This window comes from Dioscorea cayenensis, chromosome 17 (assembly GCF_009730915.1).
Source record: "Dioscorea cayenensis subsp. rotundata cultivar TDr96_F1 chromosome 17, TDr96_F1_v2_PseudoChromosome.rev07_lg8_w22 25.fasta, whole genome shotgun sequence".
Taxonomy (NCBI): domain Eukaryota; kingdom Viridiplantae; phylum Streptophyta; class Magnoliopsida; order Dioscoreales; family Dioscoreaceae; genus Dioscorea; species Dioscorea cayenensis.
The window spans coordinates 8,331,151-8,346,104 of NC_052487.1; the positions used below are offsets into that span (position 1 = coordinate 8,331,151).

General features: G+C 36.3%; 1 protein-coding gene and 1 long non-coding RNA gene across 2 annotated transcripts; one reads left to right on the forward strand and one right to left on the reverse strand.

Annotated features, from left to right (window-relative positions):
- Positions 1 to 4,154: 4,154 nt before the first annotated feature.
- Positions 4,155 to 5,272, reverse strand: LOC120280280. The gene is made up of 3 exons (XR_005542288.1): positions 5,203 to 5,272; positions 4,631 to 4,703; positions 4,155 to 4,277 (listed from the first exon to the last, which is right to left on the reverse strand). It is a non-coding gene; the product is annotated as an uncharacterized LOC120280280 (long non-coding RNA).
- Positions 5,273 to 9,420: 4,148 nt separating this feature from the next.
- On the forward strand, positions 9,421 to 14,709 carry LOC120280018 (UBP1-associated protein 2C-like). Its single transcript, XM_039286718.1, is given in 3 exon segments — positions 9,421 to 10,440; positions 10,442 to 10,691; positions 14,433 to 14,709. Coding segments are annotated over 2 exon segments (1,191 nt in total). The 5' UTR covers positions 9,421 to 9,499; the 3' UTR covers positions 14,433 to 14,709.
- Positions 14,710 to 14,954: the final 245 nt, after the last annotated feature.

Genomic DNA, 14,954 nt, shown 5'->3' on the forward strand with positions numbered 1-14,954 from the left:
GTTGCACTTACTCAATAACACTAACAAATTGAAATCACTCCTAACATCCTGTTGTAAGGAGGTGATTGAATAGTTTTGATCACTTGCAAACTTGGGCAGGTAATGAGAGGTCATTCATTTAGATGTCACATTCCTATTTTTCATTTGCTTAGGACATGTATGCTCACTAACATAGGTTTTAATCTGCCAAGTCTTATCCAAATCATCTCTGGGGTTAAATTTTGATCCCCAAATCACCCATGGACAACCCTCTCTACATATAGATTTAATTCTATTCTTATCATTCCTTACAATCTTTACATTGTATCTACTCTTTGTTCCATATTGCCTCACTACTTCCTTCAATGCCTCTCTACAAGAGAACACCATCTTTTTTGCTAATTTAGGGTTATCCATATCTGTCTGATTGTTAAATTCTGGCCGTCTTTTTCTAGAACAAACACCTAGATCACCAGAGTCATCTTGACTATGCAAAGAGTCAGAGTTATCATATTTTGAGTCCTCAGTTGCATGTACATGTTGAATGCCATCAAACTCCATCCCAGAACATGGTTTAGAATTACTAGTGAAGTTTACACCACTCATAGTCATATCACTCTCTAGGCCTAAGTTAACATTAATTTCAAAAAGTTGGTCATCATTATCCTCCATACCATAGTCACTTTCATGAAATTCTGAGTCAGAAATATCACTACTAAACCCTAGATCACAACCTACATTGCATTCAACATTCTCAATCATTTCATCTTCCTCATGACAATCAGACATTCTATCTCTAAGCCTTGAATAACCCCCTGAATTACCAGAGACTACTTCTTGGAGATGAGTTGCATCAATCTGCAAGGGCTGCAATGAATCAATAGAAAAACCATTCATCATTAGACATAAAGACAACACCATATTGTATATGAAATTAAACTAATATAATAGGAAAAGGAATAAGAAAAAGGAAATAAGTAAAATCATCACATCTAATAAGTACATACATGAAAAATATCATTTGAAAGAACCATTAATCATTAATATTACAGTAGCATTCATCTGAACATCTTCCCCCTCCCTCCCACACACACATACTCTAGTAAATTAGGGCATACAATGTATGTCATAGCACAACAAAATTTTTTTTTTATTAAAGGATGAGTAAATAATGTTTACACATATCTATAATGAGTTACCATTCAGTTATTTGTGTTTTTGTTTATAATCGGCAATTGGTGTTTATAAAATAGCTTTAGTATTGTGTATGTTGGATACTTGTTTATTTTATATGGATCATTGTTGGTATTTGCTAATATTTGGTATTTCCCACTAGTTCTTCGCCTTGGTCCTAGAGAATGAGTACGAGGTTGACCTTATTGGCAGCGAAAAACTTGACAGCAGGACCACATGAAAACTTGTTATAGAAATCCTCCAAAAATACAGGTATCAAGATTAGTGAATACAAGACCCATAATGGAAAAAGAAGTAGGTAGAGAAGAACACTCTCGGAAGAAAAGTAGATGAAATATTCATCCTGATAGTCCTTAATGGACAGGTAGCCACCATTCACCCATGCAAGCCCTAAAGGAAAGGTTAATGATGATGAGAAGCTGGATCTAGTCTTAAATGAAGTTAGGGAATTTAAAGAAAGAGTCATCATACTTGAGGAAAAAGTTAGCATAAATTGCGAAAAGGATAAGTTGCCTGAGACAGAGGAAGAAATGAAGGTTAATATTGAACCTTCCCATGAAAAATTAACACAAGCCCCCCAAAGTAAACGGTTGAAAAATGAATGCAACAAAACGAGGATAGAATAAACCTCATACCGATGAACCAGTGAAGGGCACACTTATCTAGTTTATATGCCGTACTGTTTTATATTTTGCATCAATGTTTGAAACATGAAAATCAGTACTTCTATTATATGTCGTCTGTAAAATTTGTTGGATGAAAATCAGAACTTCTGATTTACTATTTTTGCATTAATGTTTGAAACATGAATATCATTGACTGTTTCTCAATTTTTTGTCCATAATCTCAATTTCCGGTATAGAATGTCAAATTGTTGTATATGTCTTCAATTTTCTGTAGATATTATAGAATTTCTACACATATTCTCAATTTACTTTAGTTTTTGTCAATGTTTTATACATAAGTTCGATTTAGGTTGTACAATGTCAAGTTTCTATAAAGATTTTCAATTTTCTGTATATATTCTCGCTTTCCTATATATATTGTCAATTTCCTTTATATATTATCAATTTCATGTATATAATGATCTTGTTATGAGTATTTATTACTTCTAGTGATTGGTTTTGCAAGTCTTTGTTTATATCCATAAGTTGACCTTTGATTAACATAGTAATCACTGTACACCTAGTATCATAACAAAATGGTTAAAGAGATAACATTTCATATCAAAGTAGTTGCATCCGAACAATTAGTCTGCAATGACCTCATTGCACGTAACTCGATTATGACCAACTTCATTACAATGACTACAGTGCAACTCCCGTTTGTTAAAAGTTTGTGACTCAATCCTTCGACGGCTTGGTCACCCTGGCCGTCTCCTTGTTATAGGTGGTCGAAGACGAAGATCTCTGCAATTATCCATTGGTTTGTCATGGTCTGGGATAGGATAAATTGGGTTATCGTACACTATATTGTACATGCCGACAGTGTAATAGCCGTCGAACTGGTTAACATTGGCATCTGTCTGCATGATGGCCGCACAAGCATGTTTATAAGGTAGGCCATACACTTCCCAACGTTTGCAAGAGCATGTCCTATCATGTAAGTTGACAGAGTTGCTTTGATTGTCTATCACTTCAAATTGCACACCTATAGAATGACCTACAAGGAAACACCGACTTTCTTCCACTGTATCTTCAATCTTCTTGTGTATCTCTGGACATAGGTGAGTCTCCCATTTGTGGCAGTGTTGTTGGCAATCACACATCATGTTTATCAGTTTGAATCTGAACATCAACATTAAAGGCTATTTATGAATCGGAACTTAAGTAATATATGTAAAAATTAATTGACAAATCATATGAATATCAATAAATTAGAATTATAATTATAAACATGATATTATAAACAATTATATCAATAACTAAACATGAACATAGCATTTATAGTTTAAATAACGTAAATCTTCATCTATACATGGTAAATAATTAGTAACTCTTAAATATTGTCATTTAGTAAAAAAATAAACATAATGGTCGAATTAGAAGAAACAATATGACCACACCTAATCGAGTCAACCATGTTATATACAGGGAGGTGGCGTGCCTCCTTGATCCGAGCATTGAATAACTCATCCACGTTAGAGTACATCTCACCCCACCGCTGACCTTTGAATAGGTAATTAGACCAATGTGCTACTTCCGATTTGTGAAACAACCAGAGATGTGCTTGCGATGAAGTGGTAGATAGCTCATTCACAGCTTCTTCATATTCGGTGGATGTACACACATACGCAACCTTGGTAATCAATGTCACGCCCTGACCCTAGCCGGGCACGTGGCAACTGCCACGACAACAAGGAGTGGATCCTACAACATCCTATCTCCTAGTCATCGTAAGGCTCAAAACAAACCCGCTACCATAACGAACTAAAGAGGGAGACAATCTCCACTGTAGAACCAGCCAGGGTTCCAAATACAACCGAAAAGTACAAATACAAGAATAACACACAAAAGTCAGGTCTAGTGGATCCATAAAGTTTACATGCACTGCAAACTAACCTAGACACGAAGAAAAGGGTCGGTTAATCTACTGCCTGCCCAGCACAACCCAGTCCAATGTCGTAGCCTAAGGAAGAAGAACAGAGAGTACTGAGTAACAAATGTTACCCAGTGAGTGGTGACAGCATAGATATAACAGAGTAGCAAAGCATTCCCAAATAGTAATTACCACAATAATAATAACATATAAGAGTAGATCCATATATTCAACAGATTAACAGTTAACACAATAATTCACAAAAAAATAATACAGGTAAATAACATTTTCCCACACATTTAGCACCGCTCAAAAATACAGGCTGGCCTCAAACAATTCCCAAGCTAATCGTGGCCATGACTAGCTACAGGACCACCAAGGTGTTTTAAAACTTTTAAAATTCGCAATACTGCCTTACTTGGTGTTGGCCACTGAAATTCCCGTGTGGTGACCCCGGGTTTCTCACATAAGAACTCCTTGTCAATGGCTCCGCGCACCTCTTGATCAGGGTAAACTCTAGGTTGACCACGTCGCCTCCCATTAGGCCGAACCGTGGGAACTCTCCACTGCAGTGGCGGACTAATGTCAACGTCACCATAAAAAATCCAAATACCACAATGCAATACTTTCCTATTCCAACTCGCGGAACCAAGCATACGATGCTTAAATACGGAAATATACATCAATCCATATTTCCTTTGCATGTAAAATATGTATACATATACACGTAAACATGTATCTTTCAAAATATACATGTATAAGTATACTAGAATTATCTTTGCCAAAATAACTCTATACTCAAAACATCCATATATAGCAAATGAAATATGGGTTAGCATCAAATTCATGATATAAAACATATAAAGAAATACTATCATACTCTTATTAAATCTATGTAGTTAACAATTAAACCACTTACTGAACCCGTCGTCTCGCCTTGAGACACGCTCACAGGTCGGCAATTTCTTTCCCCTGGGAGGAAGATTCGCCACCTAGAGTCACACAAAGAATCCAAGAACCAATGAACACAAGAACATAAACTAAAATCATGCGAATGCAAGGTTACATGTCAAACATGTAACTCTAGGGTGTTAGGGGATAACAACGTCATTTTGGACCCAAACGACCTCAAATCAAAGTAAAACAAGTTCTAATGAATTTCAAGGAAGAAGGGCTTCGATTTGGACCAAAGAAATACAAGAAAAGGCCAACGTTTTTTTTTTTTTGGTGCTACAGTGTTTTCGGAATTGCTACAATAACCCTCGAATTTACTACAGTAAAACCGGCCTTAATCGATGGTTTATCGATGATTTACAACTCCAAATCATGAAATTTCTTCACAAACACACACAAATGAATAACAAGATAGAGGGCTTCGATTTGAGTCCAAAAACAACTCAAACCAATGTTGATTTCTAGGGTTTCAAGGATTTTCGAAAATAATTAAATACGAAAAAAATACAAGGAGAAAACCTTGAATCGAAGCCATACCAAGCTCAGGAGAATGAAAGGAAGAGGATAGAAGCGTTGATTCACTGAAGAAGCTCGCCGACGAATTTTTTTATTTTTTTTTCAAAACTAAGGTTTCGGCCAAAATGAAGGGAAAAAAAAAAGGGAAACAAAGAGATAAGAAGTGAATGAGAGCCAGAGAGCCACGTTTCTCTCTTATCCTTTCAAATTTCAGATTTTAAGTTTTTTTTAAATAGGATAAATTACCAAAATGCCCTTATAAGAGAAAATTGAAAGAATGAGTCCAAAAGACCGTTTTGCCCCTGGTTTTCAGCTGGTTTTCGCACACAACCTATTGTGCACTCATGCTAGGATGCCACTAGTGCAAAATGATCATTTTGCCCCTAATGCATGCACAAAAATCTAAAAAGAGCATGAGGTCAAAAATCAAGACAGGGTATTACACTCAACCTCTAGCACTCATCTTTTAATGCCTTACCAAGCCTGCTGTTGGTCTTAAGGAAGTTTGCATGTAAATGTCTCAGACAATATGCATGTGTAGATGAAGGAAAAACCTTAGCAACAACATTGATAAGTTCCTTCGACCGACCGATATGAATGTAATGTTCTTCTCATAGTCCTCATCGCCGTATAATGTATCACCTAAAGTTGAAATGAACCATGTCGAATTCTATTCAATCTCATTGTCCACAATGGCAAATGCTAAATAGAAGATTCCTTCATTACCATCCTTACTCGTCGCTCCTAAGAGGATACCACCATATCTTCCCATCAAATGAGTTCAATCAAGAATGAGCAACGGTCTGCAACATTTCTTGATACCATCAAGACAAGCACGGAAGCAGAAAAAACGCGTTTGAATCAGTCACCATCCCTATCAATGATAATAACGCTGTCAGGATTAGTTTCAGCCACCTTACCAGCATACCATATCAGGAAATCATAGCTTGCTACTTTAGAATCATGGAGGATTCCCCGTGCAAGTTCTTTACCCATCTAAGCTTGTTTATAAGGTAGGTGCACACCATGGTTGAGTAATATATCCCGTTGTATATCTATAGCCCTATATAAAGGACGTTGATGAAGTTTTTGAATCACATACTTACTAACCCCATTTCTTCATTGCTTTGGGTAGGATGTCGTGCCAATAAATCCTCCACATGTGTAAATATCTCGTACTGTTTTAATCCTAAATGTGGGGAGTTTACCTTCATGCGATGCTTGAATACGCCATTGACAGTCGATGGCTGCACATGTCACGATCACTCTCTGTTTATCATTTTTTTATGAAACGGAAGTTGAAATTACATTTGATAGCTAAGTCATACAATGTCTCCTTGAATTTTTCTGCATTTTCATAACGTTATCCGACTATAGTTATGCCATTCTCATAATTCAGTAAATAATTAGATGGTACTATGGCTGCCCCACATGGCATCACTGGTTCTAAGGGGTTTAGGTTACATGAGGCACTTTGTGATATTGGTTCCTAGGTTATGAGAGTAGTAGACAATTAGTAAGTTATGTAAGTAGTAACAGTCATAAATAAACAAGTAGTAACTTATATAATCAAAAACGGTTGTAAATGAACAATTGTTAAATTATAAAAGCAGAAACGGGCGTTAATAAAATTTTAAAGTTGGTTATAACTAAAACAATGACTTAATAAACAAGTAAATGAGAAATTACCTCCAATTTAACTCTAATGAATGAGTGAGTGTTAAAAAATTGAAAAGAGTGTAACATCTTAAGGAGGTCGGTACTTACAACGGCATTGATGACCCGGAGGGATGCTCTACCATTTCCTCAACCACCAAGTTAACTATATTCTTCTTAAATGCATGGTGAATGTTGTGCATTTTTTGGAAATCACTGTTTGAGCTAATACAAGCCGTCATATTCTTCTCGTCAGAGATTAAATAATTTACTCTTACCAGAGGAGAATGAAGGGACCAACATATGCATATTTCATCAAACACAGACTCCCATTTAGACATAATGGAGAACTCTAAGGTACAACCATCTTCCTTATACTTCGCAATACCATAAAATGTATCCATTCTAGGCCGAGGCCTGAAGGTAAAAAAAATAAATACAACAAAAAAGAATAAACCCAAACTCATCAGCATCAACAAATTGACACCCATTTTTCAGTCACAGTTGTTCGCAGGTTTGTCTTCACCAAGTCAGAAACCTTTACTATGGGGGTTACCACGTTCAACAACGTAGTAAGCTGGTGGAGAAGCTCCTCCAACAAGCAGCCATGCAACGATCAGCAAGGAACAGGTAGAAAGTGGTGAAGGATGAGGAGAATAAGAACATAATGGCGGAGAAATTTCTCTTGCAAGTCATGGAGGTACGGCTAACCATACCATGACAAGACTTGCCAGTTGAATTCCCTCCAAAGTGAGCTCACATTTCCTTCCAAACAGAAGAGTATTTCTGGGATTTTCAAAAACTATAATAGGGGAAACTAATTAGAGGGGTGCAATGGTACAATACTCAAAAAATTTGAACTTATAAGTATACCAAAATGTCAAATGGATTTATTAGAATATTTCAAAAGTTTCAAGGATTAAAAAATAATTTTGTCCTAAATTATAATTTGAAAAATACTTTTTAAATAAATATTAATTAAATTAAAATCTGCTCAACTACTCAAGTTTTGGTCCAAAACCATTTCAAAACACTATATTAAACCTCGAAATAATATTAAATAAAATCAAATAATAAAATTTGAGTTTTTAGTTTTTTAGATTAATAAGTTTTATAAACATTAATATTTTTTAAAATAAGTATTAAATATTTATTCAAGTTATTCTCTATCCCTCTTCTATATGGGCCCCTTTGATGCTTTGCAGTGAAAGACTTTCCATGTAAAAAAACCATAAAATTACTTAAATACCCTCATAAAAATACTATTTACTTGCATACCTTCATAAAACTAACTTTTTTACTTGTATATCCTTGCCGTTAGTTACTGTTAGTCACCGTTAGGGTTTATAGAATTAACCATAGTTTCCACCTAACCCAATTTAACAAAATTACCCAATTACCCTTCATCATCCAAGCTAAGCTATTTGAGAAAAATCCCAAACTTCTCAACCACTCAGCAACCATCTTTTGAGGTTCCCTTCTCACCAATCTCTTCAAACCACGCCATCTCACTTGCTGACTCTTTCAAATCGGCGTCAGAGACGTCCATGCCATCCCTGGAGGTTCCAAACTAACCATACTAGACCATCTCAACACCGGCTATGCCCGACACCCTGACATTTGCGCATGTGTCGTTACCTTCACCGTTAGATGTCTCAGCATGATCAACGCCGTCGCCGGAGCTTACTCGGAGAACCTCCTAATTATGTTCATCGTCGGCGGGCCAAACACCAACTCAAAAATTCATGATTTTTAATAATTTTTAAAAATAATTAAACCGTATATAAAAAAAATTACATTGGTTATCTATAATTTAAATAATTTAAAGTCTATAAAATATAATAAAAAAATTGATGGATAATTAACAAACCCATAATAGTCATTTGTTTAATGAAATGAGTAATGTGAAAAAAAAAATTTAGAGGGGTATATAAGCAAACCTATTTTAGTAATTTACTCTTATTTCATCCATTGATTTAACACCGTTAAGAGTCAACTTAACTATGGGGACATATAAGTAAATATAATTGATTTGTAGGGATATACAAGCAAATATCATGAGGGTATTTAAAATAAATTCATGATTTCATAGGGGTATGCAAGTAAAAAACCCTATAAAAAAAAGTTAAAATCTCATCACCCTTGTAACATCAAATTAAAACCATACGAAAAAACTAAAATTTAGTTCCAAAAATATAAAAATTTAACCCAAAAATCTAATGAGTGATCTCTCATGCCCCAGAGTTTTTGAAAGAAAGAAAAACGAAAGAGTTTTGCTCTAGGTTTTTAAAATCAAGAAAAAATAAGGAAAAAAATTATTTAAATAAGGGTAAAATTAGAATTTCACTAGTTTAATATTTTTACAGCTACTGTATAATCTTTTTCACACTCTCACCTCCTATGAATTATTTTTTTAATCAAAGAGAAAGTAATTACATAAAAACTGTTATTTTGCATTGTTTATATTAAAACCAAACCAAACGTGTGAAAGTTTTTCACAATTTTTACTTTTTCTTGTAAAATTGTTACCTTTCAATACACCAAACGACACCTATATATCTATATCACGCCCTTTGTGTCTTCACTCCGGTTGGGCGGTTCTTGCAATTAGGGTTAGGGTTTTTCTTACTCTCTGTCTCTCTGTATCAGCTCTTGGGTGTCCATGGATCCAATCTCCAAGAAACGGAAGCCCGACGACAATGGCGCCCTTTCCTCGAACCTTACTCTGGACGAAGCTCGTCGTCTAATCGATTCCTTCTCGCGCGATCAGCTCCTTGACATCGTCTCCTCCGCCATCTGCTCCGGCGCCGGCCCCGTCCTCGACGCCGTTCGCCCCATCGCGGATGGCGATCCAGCCCGTCGCAAGTTGTTCGTTCGTGGCCTTGGTTTGGAGACCACCTCCGACTCTCTTCGCGTACTCTTCTCGAACTATGGTCAGGTAGAGGAGGCCGCCGTCATCTGCGACCGCGCCACCGGCCGGAGCAAGGGCTATGCTTTCGTGACCTTCCGGCACGCGGATGCCGCGCTGCTCGCCCTCCGCCAGCCTAGTAAGCAGATAGGAGGTCGCATGACTGTTACCCAGCTTGCCTCTGCTGCTGCTGCTGCTGCTGCTCCTGCTCCGGCGGAGGATGTGGCGGCGAGGAAGATTTATGTGGGGGGTGTGCCGGCGGAGATGCCAGCGGAGAGGCTGCTTTCTCACTTCTCGTCGTATGGGCTGGTGGAGGAAGGACCCCTGGGTTTTGATAAACAAACAGGTAAATTTCGGGGATTCGCTCTGTTTGTCTACAAGACGGTGGAGGGCGCACAGGCGGCGCTGCTGGAGCCGAGCAAGAACATTGATGGGCATTCGTTGGTGTGTAAACTCGCTAATGATGGGAAGAAGGGGAGACCTGGAGGTGCACCTAATGGACCTCATGGTCAGCAGGTTGGTGCTGGTGGTGATGGTTCCGGGCTTGGTTTACAGCCGGGATCACTTTCAAGCCAGTTTGGTGGTCCTGGTGGTGGTCTCTCATCGTACCAGCCCCTGAACTCAGCTATGGGTGGCCCTGGGCTATCTTCAGTTGAGGGCATGGGTGGGAGTTATCGAGGAGGTATTGGTGGGTCCTTATGGTTCTTCAGGGCAGTATGGTGGACCTGGATATGGTGGTGTTGGGTATGATGGATTAGGGATGGGTGCTTCACAGTATCGATTGGGGCCGGGGTCTGGTGGGCTGCCCTCTGGAGTTCATCCTGAGGGTGGCAAATATGGTTTGTCATCCTCTATGTATCAGAGTCAGCATCACCAGGGAGGAGGTTCTTCACCAGGACGGAGAGTGCCTGCAGGAGGTTATCCAAACATGCCACCTTACTATTAGGTATTTTACTTGCCATTTCAATCCTTCCTTTTTTTCAACTCCTAATGCTCCTTTCTTAGTTGCTTCTGATAGATAATCATCTGACAACGGTAACATTGTTTGATAGTTACATTGCGTGGCCTGCTTGATATCATTTATTTGCTTTTTTGTTTCATGACGATAGGGGCTGAACTGTATGATATCTGTCTGAGGCTTAATATGCGCATGCCTTCTTTTGTCTGACTAACAAAGAGCTTTAGCTCGCTGCCGTAATAAGGGAATAGTTTTTGCTTTTCTGAGGCAATTTTGTTGTTCTGTTATAGTTCCTGTGATTTGTGGTTATATTTCTTGTGACGGTGTCTTAAATATACTGTTATTGATAGAAGTGCTATGCTTATGATAATCCTTGTTCTGACTATAGATTGAGGTTTTGCAAATATTTTGTTTTTTGCTTTTGGGTTAGTTTAACAGGATTTGCATGTTCTAGTTCTCCTCTTATGTGTCTCTTTTGTTACGTTTTAATTTGTAGTCTTGATCTAATCGCAGATGATCTTTTTCCCAAGTTTGTGATGCCTTTAATATTCATCCTCTTATATGATAAAGGGTTTCTTTCAAGGACATGGCTAGACCTAATGTATGATTTAGATTCTACACTTGCCTGAGCAATCCTAAATTTAATGTTGAAAATTGAAACGTTAGAATCAGGTCAATGTTCATACTTTTATTACTTGTGGTTGTTGTAAAGATCTGGCGATGGCTGTTTAAATTATGATTAGTTTGGTAGAAACTAAATAGTTTTCTTGTAGGTTTAATATGCCAGGGAATGATGTTTACAGAACAGTAGGTATTCATTCATAATTAATACATTTGTCTGGATGAATTTAGGCATAATCGTAGTTATGTATGAGTCATTTGTGATCAAATCAATAGTTTTATTGGGATTTAAATTATATATAATCAATAATGATGTAGTATTTGTGTTTAAAAAAAATGTCTTTATTATGGTGAAGGAATGGATATATCTTAGAAATGGCTTTAACATGGCAGCATGAATCCATATACAAAGATATATCTAATGTTATCCTATGTTTATTATGTTTATTTGGAGTACCACATCAAGAGCTTCTTGGCCCAAAAGAATAGTCTTTCTCAATGAAGTTGGTTGATTTGGACAAAATTGAGTGTATGGTTCTATTGTCCATTTTCAGTTTGGGAGGAATTCTTTCTTAAATTGAGATCCGTAATTGATCTTAGATATTAATGTCAAGCCACAACTTGGACACACATGATCACAAACTAAGTTACTTGATACCTTGCTTGTATTCCTTTTGGAGTCTTACAATTATTTTCATCTTGGCTGGAACTTTTAAGGTTTTAGGGTAATCATTGTGGTTAAATCTTTGGCCTTTTTACCCTTTTTTTCTTTCCCTATTTTGGTCGGTAGTTTTTGGGCTCCCCTGTATAATATGTGATTCCTTCCTCAATGGTTTCTAATCCTTGTTTTATGTTGTTTGCAAGTCCTAGAGTGTACATTTCATACATGAGTATTTTCCTTTGTCTCCAGTATCGCTTGAGTCCTTTAGGTTGAATATTTCCTTTTCACAAACTTGACCATGGATTTGATCATTTTTTTCATTTGGCAAGCTTTATGACCAAGAAGTTGTTTGTTACCTCATGATTACAAGAGGACTTAAGATGACAAACATTTGAAGTTTGAATAGTGCCTTTCTTTGTGCATGTAAAGGAGTCCTTTAATGTCATCATCATTTTCTTATTTGATTGCATGTGTAAATGGTCGGAGATATAGCTTTTTTCCTTCATAGGGAAGTTAGTGGAATACCATTTAATGCCAACTTATATTCTACAATTAAAGCAGTAGGAACTTTGATTGGGTTTATGTTGTAGAATATCATTCTTGATGATCTTCTTATGTCCATGTGTGTTTTACCTATGTATGTGGTGTAGCATCTGTGGATGGTTTGTGAAGCGTTTTTTGTAAGACAACAAATTGGTTTTTTGCTTTTTTAATAAAGTTTTGTTTTTCTTTTACTTTTTGCATATTTATTGCTTTTGAAGTATAATTAACGTGATGCACCTTGTTATGATGATTATGTTTTTGCTTTTCATTTCCGCAACAATATGATTTAATTGCACATTTATGCATGTAGTTGATAGTAAATCAGGATTGGTCATCAGATGTTGGACTTAATGGTCATCAGATGTTGGTTTGTGAAGCGTTTTCTGTTAGACAACAAATTGGTTTTTTGCTTTTTTAATAAAGTTTTGTTTTTCTTTTATTTTTTGCATATTTATTGCTTTTGAAGTATAATTATCGTGATGCACCTTGTTATGATGATTATGTTTTTGCTTTTCATTTCCGCATCTATATGATTTAATTGCACATTTATGCATGTAGTTGATAGTAAATCGGGATTGGTCATCACATGTTGGACTTTAATGGCCCTGTGTATGAAATGCTTCTTAATCACAAATATTGTTCTTGTCAAGCTAGATGAGACATGCTGATGATTATTCTTCTACTTTCCAGAAGCTTGAATGCATTTTCTTTTTGATTAAGTTAATTCAGCCAATGCTTACATGGTTACTTTTGTTAACTAATTTATCAGGTGCATGCTTAAAATTAATTTTGTTTTTTTAATCTGGGTGTAAATTACTGGCCCACTGTTGCCGTTGGTTGCTGTCTTGCCTTGTTTTTGGTGTTGACATTTTTATTGTGCATATGCCAACTTGTATATATTTTCTCCCAGATACCTTATGAACATGCTATATTTCTATTTTCATGACTTGACATTGATTCTCATTAACAGTCATAGGTTTTGGTTTGTTTTCTATGCTTATTTATTTACTTTTTAATGATTTGTTCTGAGTGACCTGATTAAATCTCATCAAATGATTGTTTTTTGAGAGACATTTTAATTGAGGAAATTTAGCTTATATTATTAACACTTTTGATCTTTTCAATTCTCAATGCTGTTGATGTGTTTGACTGGACTGGAGAAAACTTGTTACTGTTTTGCCTGGGTTGTCAAAATTTCCCCTCTTGTATGTATGTTTAGTTGATGATATTTGCACATTTTTTGCTTCTTCTTTCTTCTGTGTGCTTTTGGACTACACTGACATATCTACTGGACATTCTTTTTAGAAACTTAAGAATTGCCTGCTAATTGTATAATTTTTGACAAAGCAGGGAGAATTAGTTTTGAACTTGAGTTTATTTTATTTTATTCTTCTTAGTTTTTTATAAGAACGTCACAGTCTGCCTTCATCATTACAATATTTGAGCTTTGAGGTTTGGGGTATTCATGGATTTAAACTCCTATGTTGTTGCTCTTGTTCGTTAGTGAATGCCATTTATTTTGTTTGTTTCTGGTTTACTAAATGAACTAACTTTTCGTTTTTTTCTCCTGAATACCTGTTGTGTTGAAGATTCTTGTTTTAATTTCTATGTTACTGTTATGCTTTTTGTTGATTGAATCTGACAAATTGCAGGGCTCAGGTAATCCAGCATTTCACTTTGTTATTTGTTCTTCATTTTCTTGTCATTTTATTGCATTAGTTGGGAATAGTTGTGGTTTTTGCATCCTCATTGCGACATTTATTTTGTGGTCCATATCTTAGCCCACTACTTGAGCTGATTTAAGATATTGTAGCCATTCTGTTTTTTTTTCCTACTACAATTGGATGTAGGTATTAATCTTAATGCATTCAATGATGATTGAGCAATGCTGGGTATTGATTCAGGTGTGTAATCAATCATGGGAGCAAATGCTTGAGATGGTTGTGCTGAATGCCAAATGTTATCTGCTTTGACGAATGGTTGGAATGCTTCTAGTCTGCTTCGATGCTATATGTTGGTTCTTATTTTGTAATGAGTAATTTTATTCTATGTTGCTATGTTATGGTTGGTTGAATTGATTATCATCTGCTTCACTGTTTATGACTTCTCTTTTCTTTTCTTTTATATATGCTGAAACCGTCTATGAATAGATAGTTTTCTGTTCTTGTCCTCTTCGCAATATGTCTATCTTGAAAAATATGCTGGCTTGAACATGCTTGAAGTGCAATCTGTGACATTATTTTGCCCTGGTAAGTTTTGCTCTCTGATCATGCCAGTGTACAATTTTTGGTTTTGTTGCTGTGATTTACTGATCTGAAACTGGTCACATGCATTCAATTTTAGGGCTTAGGTGTGCTCTGTCCCAGCTGATCTTGAAAACAAGCATTGAAAGCCAGAAAGTCTGATTTGTCCTAAATATTTAACTG